Source organism: Populus trichocarpa, chromosome 19 (genome assembly GCF_000002775.5).
Source record: "Populus trichocarpa isolate Nisqually-1 chromosome 19, P.trichocarpa_v4.1, whole genome shotgun sequence".
Taxonomy (NCBI): Eukaryota; Viridiplantae; Streptophyta; class Magnoliopsida; order Malpighiales; family Salicaceae; genus Populus; species Populus trichocarpa.
This window is the reverse complement of record NC_037303.2, coordinates 5,901,396-5,914,604: the sequence shown is the minus strand read 5'-3', so window position 1 is coordinate 5,914,604 and position 13,209 is coordinate 5,901,396. Positions and strand designations below refer to the sequence as shown.

The 13,209-nt window shown below is 32.9% G+C and overlaps 1 protein-coding gene across 2 annotated transcripts; it reads right to left on the bottom strand.

The window, feature by feature from the left end:
* Positions 1 to 4,983: 4,983 nt before the first annotated feature.
* On the bottom strand, positions 4,984 to 9,250 carry LOC7491081 (uncharacterized). 2 transcript variants are annotated; one of them, XM_024590941.2, is made up of 5 exons: positions 9,045 to 9,250; positions 8,554 to 8,666; positions 7,259 to 7,493; positions 7,076 to 7,180; positions 4,984 to 5,986 (listed from the first exon to the last, which is right to left on the bottom strand). In XM_024590941.2, the coding sequence occupies exons 3-5, from the start codon at positions 7,440 to 7,442 to the stop codon at positions 5,247 to 5,249; spliced, it is 1,029 nt and encodes a 342-aa protein (XP_024446709.1). In that variant the 5' UTR covers positions 7,443 to 7,493; positions 8,554 to 8,666; positions 9,045 to 9,250; the 3' UTR covers positions 4,984 to 5,246. The 2 variants fall into 2 exon arrangements, with proteins under 2 accessions (XP_024446709.1, XP_024446710.1); XM_024590942.2 differs by lacking the exon at positions 8,554 to 8,666 and having other exon boundaries at positions 9,045 to 9,248.
* Positions 9,251 to 13,209: the final 3,959 nt, after the last annotated feature.

Genomic DNA, 13,209 nt, shown 5'->3' with positions numbered 1-13,209 from the left:
TTTCTTTGTTCCTTTTCTTCTCCTTGGTTATTGCAGATGTGTCATTCGACGTTTAAAGGGGAATTATGGGATATGAAAACTTCCAGTGTCGTTTAAGAGTGCTTTGATGAAACAGGACTGATTTTGATTTTGAAGTGTCTGAATGAAACATGTAAAGACAGAAACGGGTGGTTCACTGGTTGTGTGGAATGATGAGTATAAAGGACGCTTTATTGCTTTTCGACATCGGTTTGATGCCGGACAGCAACGAATTGAAAAGGAGAAAGAAAAAGAGAAAAAGAAGAGAATAGGAGAAAAAGAAAAGGTCGAAGACAAGAGAGGAGAGGAGAAATATACAATTAAATAATATAAAAACAAACCTTGATGAAAGCTAATATTCCACTGAAATAATATGAACAATGCTCAATAACAAAATTAAATAGCAGTCCAATAGAATTGACTTGATTGTGTTCTAAGTATTGTTGGTCATCTTTAACCATACACATGTGGGCATGAATTTGATGTCTCCACCAACCTTTTCAAGGTCGGAAACACTCGGCCTTGTGAGTATAGCTCTTCGTGGCTCTAATGAAAAATGTTTTTTCATATGGTTCATAATAGATATAGATTTAAAGTTGGATATTAGACAACCACAATGCAAATACATGCAATATAATTTTAAACATGTTTTTATACCAAAAATAAACTATCCAAATATCAATCAAATATAAATAATAGTTGTTCACTAAACATTTTCAACTAAATAGGAAAAATAAAGCTAGGATCAACCATCAACTAGTAGAATTGACCATTGTCCAGGAAAAGTATAGTCCACCAAGGGGATTATGAAGCGATGGATCATATTACGAGTTCATAAGATCAGTCATAAGACCAAGTTTTATTTAGAATAAGACTTGGTCTTCTAGTCAATCACATGAAATCAAGTCTTATTTCGGATAAGATTGAATAAGATTTGGTTTTTTAGTTGATCACATAATTTAATAAGTCTTATTTAAAATAAATCCTCAACGGATTAAATTAGAAAATATTATAAATTAATTAGAATTCATATAAATGCTAAAAAAAAAACGTATTGGTAGGAATATAGATTGTATTAGGATTTATAATGTAAATTTATAAATTGTGATTGATAGTTTGTATAGATCATCTAGTAGCTTGAAATAATAGTCAACTTCACATATATATAGTTTTATTACTATGTTTCTAAAATTTTTCTTTTTTATTGTAATTTATTATTTTTCTTTTGCAAAACACACACACACACACACATATATACACAATTTTCTTTATGTTTACCTTTCTCTTCTTATACACATATATACACAATTTTCTTTATGTTTACCTTTCTCTTCTTATTAACCTATTAAAGTCATGGTAATAACCCTGCATTCCATTTAATTTATGAGATTGTTATGCCTCTGTTCAAAATTAAGTTCTTAATAGGAGTTTTTCCTTGCTAAAAGGAAGGAGCAAAAAACAAATAGCATATTGATTAATGATTCAATATGTTATTTATTAATGAATTAATGATTGATCAATAAATTAGCATGTGATTAATCATCAAGATTATTTATTAGATTAACAGATTTGCATACCTGATATGATTAATTTGTTAACACCATAACAATTTCGTAATCATGTATAAAAATCAATCCCATAAAAATGTCATCATTATGATTGAGTAATAGTTAGAACATGCATACAAAGGCCGATCTTATGGCTATGAAAAATAAGACAACCACTCACCAATACATGGACCAATTGAGTAGCTTTTATTAGACGTGTCATGAATGGCTGTTCATTTACTGACTCTTCCATCATTCTCAACCATTCTCAACGTCATTGCCTTTACTAGCTTTTAGAAGGTATGATGACATTCCTACACCTTCTACATAACTTATTTTTAGGGATTAATAATGTAGTTAAATGGTTACAACCAGTGTAGCCAAACTCTAGTCAACCACTAATATTTTCTCTTGAAATAATGTTATTTTATTAATAATATAAACTTGTTTGATGCTAATTAAAAGGTCATCCAGTTAGAAATGGAGAATACAACAAAAGCAATTTACCACAATAACATTATGATAGTCAATAAAATTAAGTAGTCCATGATCAATTGACTACTTTGAATACACACACAACCAAAAAAATATAGTCTTATTCAATATAGGAGCCCTAAAAAATAACTAATTCACATATTTATCAATTATAAAGGAATTTAGCTTGTACTAATATTCAATAAACCTCACTATTTAATACAAATATTTATATTTAGGATTAGAATTATTTATGTAAATAGGATTCAAACTTTCTAACAATATAAATAGAGCCAAATCTACTATAAATGATGGTCGGCCTCACATATTTATTTTCAACAAATTTATGTATCTTTCTTTTTCCCTCGTAAGGTTCTTTATTGCTTTCTTTTATTGTTTTCATTTATTTCCAGGACTTTAATTCTTACAATATTTTTTTCCCCTGAGGATCCAATGCCTTTTTTTTTTTTTTAAACATGATAGTGCTTTTAGAATAGGTCAACCTTAATAAAAGTTTTAGATTTAAAGTCCTCACTTTGTTTGATTATAGGTAGTTGTTGTCTTGTCATAAGTTTAGTTCTAAAGATATTTAATTAGCAACAAACACACCTCTATTACAAATGCTTTTATTATCTTAAAAGGGATAAGGTTTTTTTAAAATTACAGAAAGTTTTTCCATATATTTCGACCAGTTAACTTTGTAGACTTTAATGATAGAATGTTGTCCAAAAGCTATTAGATGTGTTCCATGATGGCTTGGATGCTAAGTATGTTCACTTCTTACCTTAGGAGCTCTAAAATCTCCTTAATAAAGTTTTTTCCTTGTTGATCATCTTTGGAGTTTTCTTTTGGATTTGACATTTCTCATGCAACTATAAGGTCATCTAAAGTACCTTAAAAAGAAGATACTTTTTGTTAAAAGATTGCTCAAAACTTTATAAGAGCGAATCATATTAACAAGAATGAATTACCTTCTAACTAGAGGTAGTGGAAGCCAAGATAATTTTCTCAACACCCAAGTCTTGCTCGAGTCTTAATGATAAAAAAAGACTGGCATTTGAAGGGGTAACAACTTAAGTACTTTAATAGTTATTCTTGCTGGATGGGAGGAGGCATAATTGTTGGTTCTAATTCTTTAATAGTAGGGGCATGCTGTACTCTATTTCCTTTTATATCTGCTATTAGATAATAATATAAATCATATTATGGAACCTCACCTAACAACTTAAGTTTTTAGGTTGAATTGACTCTTTGACATGGTACTAGAGCCTTAATGACCAAATGGTCACGAGTTTGAATCTCACCATTCCTATTTATTTGACAAAAATTAAGTACAAGGTAAAGTGGGTCTGTGCAAGTTTCAAGTCCAAAGAGCTTTCACTTGAGAGGGGGTGTTAGAGAATAATATAAATCATATCCTGGAACCTCATCTAACGACTTAAGCTTTTGGGTTGAATTGATTCTTTGACATTTATCTTTTTTTTATAACACGATAGTAGTAGCATGGGTCCATTCTTATGCATTAGGAAAACTACAATACTGACAACCACTACTTTAAAGCCTATTATGATTTTTTCATTGGTGTCCATTTCTTGCGTTACTTCCTTAATAGTCGTGTTTTAACTAAAATCACTAACTGATGAGGATGAAGTTAACATTTCTTCTAGGATCATGTATAGGTTGGCTTGAGAATAGTTAGCGGCCAATTAGCAAACTTTGAGGGGTTTTTCTTCGTGAACTAGAGGAGGAACATCCACAGGTTTAAGTGATCAATGTAATGATTAGGGGTGTTCACGGTCCGGTTCGGTCCGGTTTTAACCAAAAAATTCAACCGAATCAGAAAATAGCATTCCTGGTTAATATAACTCGGACCGAACCGAGAACCGGTTCAAACCGAACCGGTTTTGTTCGGTTCGGATCGATTTTCTAACATTAAAAATCAGAAAAACCAAAATGTTTTTGCTGTTACCATTCTTGCAAGGCGACCATGAAATAAACCAGAGAACAGGAGGCTGATTTGCCACTCACGATAAGCGTCTCAATCAACGAGATTCTAATAAGAACCGGTTTGACCTGTTTGTTCGCTAAAGCCCGTCACGTCAGGCTAGCGATCTTTTTTCAAGAGATGAGCGGTATGGTATAAGGCTCGACTCACTTATAGGAGAAGTGACCATAAAATAAACCAGAGTGATGAAATAAAATAAGATTTAATGTTAACATACGAGAGAGAAGAGTATAAAGAGGGAGGGAGGGAGGGAGGGAGGGAGGGGTGGGGCGGCTTGAAATAGGGAAAAAGGGAAAGCCAATTGAGAGCTGTTTGAATAAAGTATGAGAATTGGAGATGTGAAAGAGTGGGATCCAGAGCTGTGAAAGACAAGAAAGGAACCTTAACAAGATGTGAGAGTACATGAAGCGGGGAGAAATGGAAGGGGGGCGGCTGGAAAAAGAGAAAGGGTAAAGGAAGGGGGGGCTGGAAACGTAGGGTTAGGGTATTTAGGTTTAAAATGTTTCTTTTTATACCTCTTTTTTAGATTCAATTAAACCGGTTCGGTTTGGTCCTGTTCAATCAGTTTAAGCTTTTTTAAACTGGAACCGAACCGGACCGGGTGATTTTTTTTGTTTTTTAATCGGTTTATTCGGTTTTTTCGGTTGGTCTCGGTTTGGTCTGGTTCAATCGGTTTAAGCTTTTTTAAACCGGAATTGAACCGGACCAGGTGATTTTTTTTGTTTTTTAATCAGTTTATTCGGTTTTTTCTATCGGTTTGGTTTTTTCGGTTGGTCGGTTTTTTTAAACACCCCTAGTAATAATGAATAATGAGATCTAGCTTTGTCACTTGAGGGGATAACTAGAGAAGTAGGAGGAGCAGTTGCAGTGATTGAAAACTCACCCAGTAATGGAGAGTGAGACATAGTATAAGAACTTGTTAGAATGATAGGAGCAACATGAAGAGAAACTCTAGGAATTGCATAGAAAAGTCTTGTATAGACGATATCCATAAAATTTTCTTATCTCTCTCTCTCTCTCTCATCTCCAACAAGCGCACTTCTGAACAAACACGTAAAATGCATCAAACATTCTAAACTAAGTTATGAAAGAAATTCTGGAAAGAAAGGAGAAAAAGGAAGCTTCTCCCAAAATTCAGAATGTAGAAGTAAAATCAAAGAAAAGAACGAGGAAACAACCAAGAATACACATCCTACCAATGCCTACAAAATATTAGGGAGCTGTGAATCCAATCTGTGCTGCAATTCCATAATCTTCATGGAAAGCTCTGACTTCTGCTCCTTGTAGCTCTGCAACAAGTACTCTTTCCCTTCTATCACTTCCTTCAACTCACCTACTTCTCTCTTCAGCTTCTCAATCCTCTCGACATCTCCCCTTCCCTTTTCCAATGACTCAAAATTGCTGTCTCCATCAAGATATCCATTTGCATGGCCATTTCTTGCCTCAGATGGCCATGTTGTGTTTGCTGATGGTTTGTCATTGATGCCCACATGTTTCACACAGTGATCAGCAATTGCCTTCCTCAGCCTCTGGATTTCCCTTTCAGAATCAAACAAATCCCTGTTAGCTGCATTGATCTGTGATTGCAAATTTGAAGCAAGTGTCAGCTGAGCATTGAGCGAATTCTGTAATTCCAGAATCTGATCCTGCATTTCCAGTATCATGTCGTCTCTCCTCTTCAATTGCTGCCTCAGCTTCTGTATAACTTCTCGTTTGCTGAAGATGTCAGAACCAGATTCTGAGACACATGGCGAGTCAGAGCAGTTTGAATTGTGGAATGGCTTTGGTGGCAACTCAAGGCGATCAGGAGATGATACCCACATAACACCATTCTCCTTGGTGAATTCTGCAGCAGGAACCGTCACCAAAGGTAGACCAACATCGGATTCAGACAGCATCTGGTCATTGGACTGATGCTTCATATCTGCAATGCCTTCATTCCCTGTTCCAAATCCAAATTCACATATAAAATACAGAGAAAAAGTCTTCTGATAACATGGATACCATTATACAGTAACATATTATATGATTGTCAAAAAAAAAAAAAAAAAATACTCAATGTAACATAACTATGTCTCAAAACCCAAACTAGCTGGATAAGGAACAGTGATCTATTTTACACTGTTCTGCATAAGGCACTTCTTGTCTCTGGATCTGTGACATGGCAAAGATGGATCTATATTTTTTGGGTAGATATTTCATATCGGCAAATGCCTTGATCCCCTATTCCAATCTACTGTCAATTTTCTAAGGACTGACGTCCAATGTTTATTCATCTTTCCCTCATACTAAAAAGAAAATCACAAAAGATGGGTTGCAAGAAAGCATTGCAAATTTAGGGGGGAATACATGTCAAATTTATAGGAAGAGAAGCATTGACCATGATACAAAGATTTTGCGCCTTATCCCTATTTGTACAGGAAAAGGAAAAGAAATGCTAGACAAACAAGTGTCAATCCAACAGAGAAGAAGGTAGGATATGTCCATCATGTCCACATAGGATATGAACTGCAATGATGCACGCACAAAAACAGACAGTTTACTGTTCATCATTTCCTCTCACCTAATAGTAACATTACTATCTCACAATCCCTCTCCTGTTCCACAGTCCAAGGCAAGTAAACAATGAACATATATCCAGAAGCTGAAGGAATTTGAAATGTAGATGCAATGCAATGTCATTATGCAACTACAACTAGCCAACTACCAGAATCTATGAGCCCGTTTGACATTGTGATGGTGGTTACTTTTCAAAATGTTTTTTGCTTGGAAATACAACAAAATAATGTTTTTTTTCATTTTTGACATTAGTATATCAAAACAATAAGAGCACCAAAGAAAATTAATTTGAAGAAAAAAAAAATTCAAATTTTTTCAAAAGTGTTTTTGCACCGCAAAAACAAACAGTGCCTGCAACACAAGATATCCAAAAAACAAGGAAACCAAACAGAAACTAGCAAACATTTGAATTGAAGTTCAATATACGTTCTCTTTAACCCTTTGGCAGCTTGAACAAGAAGAATTGTCATACCTGGAATGCAGTTGTAGCAACCATCATCATCTTGTGTGAAGGAATACATGTTTGAATGCATATTGCAACGTGGTGACCTCCTCCTGTCAGATGATTTCACATTCCCTGTATTGTTCAAACTTCAAAAGTTATGGCCAAGTTCATATTAAAGGAATCTAGCTGATGCTATAAACAGTGCAACACCTTTCAGACTATTACTAGCATTTGCCTGTTGCCTTGAGTCCAGTGTCTGCTTGAGCTTGTAACCAAGGCGAATTGACAATGTACTTAACAAGGCACCACCTGCAATAAGAATCCAATTTCGTCCCTCCCCCTGAAAATTCTGTGCCTTCTGACCTCTAGAAGTCCCATTAGTTCGTGGTTTCATTTTAAGAGCAACTAAGAAGCTTGAGATCACGCTGGATCATCCAAATACAACCTACATTAACAATGCATCAAAATTCCATTGTTAATTAAACAAACATGATAGGAGAAATCACATCAAGAAGCAACAAGATTACTAGGTTTCAGCATTTCCTATACACACGTGTCATAACAAATTAAATGCATATGTAAACGCACATGCTTGTGCATGTGTAATTCAATTAAAGCAAAATGAGAAGCACAAATCAAATATAACAACGACAAGATGTCCATAAATTAAATGTTAATAGTAGTTCAATACGATCAATGCTATGTTAAATGCCATGCCATCAGCACTAGCCTAAAAAGCACATATCCACATACATGGGCCTCCAAAAATCCAACCACATATACAGTTCCAAACATAGTAAATGTTTGTTTATTTATTTATTTTCATCTTATGCTGGAAAGTTCTTAACTAATGCTTTAAACTGTGACACATGTTCTGTCAAAGTACCAAACACGCAATAAATACACGAGTAAATGGAGCATACATACTGACCTACTGCTTACAAATTGCTACACATTACACACATCAAGTTCCTGACAAGCTAGAACATTTTCCAACTTCCAAAAGCCAAATCCATATGAATACTCATATTTACATTGTTTTAGAAAACAGTATAACCTGGATAGGACCATCCTTACCTTATGCCAATCCTCACCAGGAACAACGAATTTTCACACTTGCAGCATGAAAAGACCATGCAGCAGATAACAAAAGCCTCTTGTGTGCCAATGGAGGAGGAGAAAATAGAAAAAAAAAAAAACAAGAAGGAATGGCATGCTAAGGCTTGCATGTGTTTTACCTCATAATTGTTCTTAACAACACTCCAAACTTTGCAAATATTCATCTGCATCATCTATGGTCTATTTTTTCTATTTCCAACAGGACATTTTTCCTTCATATTTCAAATGCCAATTCCCTAACATCCCTCATCTCCTATTGTACCACGCAATCTGCTCTTGACATGCAAGATTGACATAATCTAACATACAGCTAGATGTTCTTAAAAACCCTACTGGTATTCACTTCATAAAATAGAGTTAAAACCTTATTCATAAGATTGGATTACCTTTAACTGGCTACGAAAACAAGCAAATGACATGCACAGCACCATGAGCTATTGACATTTGAGCACCCAGGTTGACATCCCAAGCATCAGATTTCTGATGCGAAATACTAACACTACAAATGCAAAAGCAGTCTATCACTTTTATTACATTCTTAAAAAAAAAACAAAAAAAAATTATTAAAACCAACAAATATGACATGATTAAACGGAGAGAAGTTAGACAACATATCTGTCGGCTTCATACACAGGGAAATAGTAAATATTACTGAAGAACGACGGACACTTCATTTTCAAAAATAGGCTTGATATGCGATAAACCCATCTCAATCCAAATAAAATTAGGAGCATCAGCACCTTAATTAATAACAAAGGCAAGTAGACACTTCATTCTTAAACCCAAAAGAGAAACAAATGAAAAGAAACAAGAGGCAATCAATCCGTTACATTACAAAATCGATAATCGCAAACTGAAAACACAAAACAAAACAAACCTCATTCAATCAAACAGATTAGGGTTTACTCATTTCTCTTAAGAATCCGTTGAAACCGCCCTTTTTAACATCTTTTACCATTTCACACTGCTTTTGTTTTTTTGTTACCCTCTCCACTAAAATGTAACGCCAACACTAAAATACCTGACCTCACATGAACACACACACAACCAAAAAAAGACAAAAAAAGGAATTGTAATATTGTTAAAATATGTTGTCAAATAAAATATGTTGTTAAAGTGTATACTAGGGTACTAATGTCGGTAAATTATAAATAAATTGGAAGGAAGTCCAAAGATGCGGAAACTTGACAAGATTAGATCACATGGAGATAAAATAAAATGAGTTTTCATACTATTCATTGTTTTAAATTGTGTTAAAACTTGAATTCAAACGGAATAAAACGATTTTAGAATGATAAAATTGGAATGAATGTCTTTAAAAACATAAATGTTAATTTTTTGTTATTAATACAAGAAAAAAAGAATTATATGAATCATCGTACTAAGTGAAAATGTGCTACGACCAAGGTTACATAGTGATATAACTTGGGTAAAAAGGGTTGGTTTAATGAACTTATATATCTAAGAAAAGAGGGGTATGTTAAGTATAGAAATTGGTTAGATTTGGGTGCATCAATGTTAGCTTATGTGTTTGAATGTTTGGTTATGCGTTATTATATGAATAAAGGAACATACCTTAAGTAAATAGTAGATTTGGACCCTTAAAGATGATTATGATATTTGAAAAGTAAGGGTGAACATTAAATCCTATGAGTTATTTTGTTATTGATTTATAAACATGAGTTAAATGAGATTCAAAATAAGATCCCTAGGTCATATTGATGTGGTTATGGTGGATTGTAATCTTGAAACATAAGAAGCTGCTAGAGTTAAAGAACAAATTGGAGCGTCGAGACATACTCAGGCTCCAGGTAGGTGTCCAACACCTCGACTCTCAAAAATTTCAAATATCATTTGAGTAATTATTATTTCTTATAGTGTTGTTTATGAATAATGAAATAATTGTTCTGTGAGAAGAACAAGTTAATGAATATTAGGAAATGCAAAGTATGTGTTAGTTATGATACAAGTTATTGGAAGGAAATACTTGTATGGGTGTTTAATGTGAAAAGTCAAAACATGATGATAAAGGTTGTAACTGAAATGGTATAAATAAGGTATGTTAGTGGAAGTGAAAAAAAGTATTGATTCATAGAAATGAAATGTATACGTACTTAGCGAAGTGAAATTGTGTATTCGCAATATGAACGTTAGATTTCGAAAAGGAAACGTCATACTTGGTAGTCAAAATTTAGGCATTTTGAATGGGTAGTATTGCAATACTTGGTTGTAAAAGTAGGCATACAAAGAAGAATGATTACGCATGACATTAAAAAAGGATAATAAAAATGCAACATCGTGATTTATGTCTAGATTCAAGACAGAGAAATTGTATAAGTGTAAATACAAAAAGGTATTGAGTAAAGAATAAAGTGAGAATGATAGGTTTTGGGTTAGGGTAACTTAGTAAATATATAAGTTGTTATGATGAATAAGATTTTGGTTTAAGGGGGATGATTTGTTGGGTATGTTACCAAGAACATGTGGAGAACTTGGTATGAGAGGTTTAAGAGTGATGTTTCATTAGTCTTCCACCGTGTGGAGACTAATGGCATTAATGGTAACTGATGATCAACATTGTTTGATTAGTCTAGCAATATATGGAGACTAATGACATCGGTGGTTACTGATGACAAACATAGTTTGATTAGTTTTCCATTATGTGGAGACTAATGGCATCAACGGTTATTAGTGACTGACATTGTTTGATTAGTCTATCATGATGTGGAGACCAATAACATCAATGGTAACTAATGATTGGCATTGTCTGATCTAATTAACCATATGAGTAGAGGCTAGTTTATCAAGACCTCATTATATGGATGAATGATAGATAGTAAGAGTATAAATGGTCTAATGGATTATCAGTTAACCCAAGGATAATATGATGGAAGTCATTATAAGTAATGTACATGAAAGGAAAAACCATGTAGTGACAGCAACACATGATATGGAAGTTGAGTAGATTTGAGGAAAATAATACATGGAAAATTAAGGGCCATTATGATAGCTAAAAAATGTCAAGTTAAGAAATTTATGTGAAAGCCAAAAATAGAAGATATTGGACTGTTGAGAGATTCTAGATGTATGAAAGTGAAGGCTTGTATGTTGGGTTATGTACTTAAGCAAAGTTACTTATTGTATGGAAATAGATAAGCATGATTGTAGTATGTGCAAGGTTTAGACCTTACAGAAAGTGCATTAATGATGTGAAACCTTTTTAATTGGGTTAATAATGTGAAACCGAGTAAGACTCTGAATAGAATTATGATAATAAATTATTGAGTTATAATAGTTCTGTTCCTTTTAATGCAGGAAAGGTTGTAGAAATGGAAAGGCAGCAATCAAGAGTAACTAAGCATCTACAAGCTTCAAAAAGGTGCTTTGTACTTTGTACTGTTACAATAATTCCACAAGTATTGTAACTGTAAATTCTTTAAATTTGAAATTGTATTTTTCATATTAATAGTATAAAGGGTAAGAAAAGATGAGTTAGATGGGTTTATAGGCATTCATGAAGGATGACTGGACTAGTTGATGTTTATGAAAAATAGATGAATCTTTGGACAATTAAATAGGGTAGTTAGGTTCATTGGTATTTTTTGGAAGGAAAAGTTAGAGTAAGAATATCGAGGAGGGATCAGTCGATATTGACTTGACTTTGAATGCATTGACTACGTGATTAATTGTTGAATTTAAGATTTAGTTAGAAAAAAACAAAGAAATTTTTTTTTGGATTGAATGTATTATATGCCTTTTAATGTTGTACTAACAAGTAAATACATTTTAATGTTTATTGTTAGACTTTAGGTTCATCATGAACTTGTCAGAAGTAATAGCTTAAAGTTGTATTATTACTATTATTTAACCTTAAGTAATGAACTTTGTACTTATATGATTGGTTACGTCAAGTAATTTGGATTGAATGTAATCTAACTTATCATTTGATGATATATAGCCTAAATAGTTCAATTTTAAATGTATGTACTTAATCAGTAAAAACACTTTTAACTTGTATTGTTATGTGTAATATTTTTATAGGCTATTATGATATTGTTTTAGATTATCGGGAGGATTGATTATGAAGAGTTGATAATGATAAAAACCATGTGGTTATCATGTTATGGTACAATAAATGATCCAAGATGATTGAACCAAGAATTGATAAACTGTTCAAGAAATGTGTAGGTGATTGTTCATAACCAGTTGATTTTAAGCATTAATACTATTTTGAAAATGAATGTGAATATATAAAAAACTAAATTGATATATGATGTGCACAAATTGGTTAATTGTTTAGGACTACCAAATGATCTGATCGACTGATTGATAGGAGAAGTAGTGAAATTAGTTGTTATCTAATTCAGTCAATCAAACTGGTTGACCGATTAATTGTGTCAATGCAAATTGGTCAACCTTTCTAACCGATAGTGAACTATTATTATTTTAAAAAAAATTAAGCTAGTTTTCAATGAACCATAACTTGTTATGAAGTATTAACAGTTCATGCACTTTAATTCCTGCAATCTTTCTCGCTTTTTTTATTAGTCTATCGTTTTCTTTTTGTAATGCAACTTGTAGAAAATCACTTTTTTCTTAGGATTAAAAGCCTTAGTTCTCTACATTTTACTTGATTTTATGAGGTTGTGATGCAAGCAGAAGCACAATAAGACAACAACATATATAAAAAGATAGAAATTAGGAAAAATTAGGGTGAAAACACATAGAAACCTAAAACTTTAATTTATTTTTGGAATATCAATTTGATTAAGTTTGCCTCCTAAAGAGGTTTACAATGTCTTTTATAGGCTAGGAAAATCAACTTAGACTAGGAAACAAAATCAGAATCCTAACTCATATAGAAAATTAACACAAAATTCTAAAATAAACAATAAATCTAAAAATATCTAGGAAAAATAACAAAATTGGACTAAGCAACAACTTCTTGGCCTAATTCTGGGAAATCTAATGGTCGAATAAGCAATAAAGTGATTTTTTGTTGGAAAACAACCTATAGAATCTCCAGTGAAAACTTGAGCTTG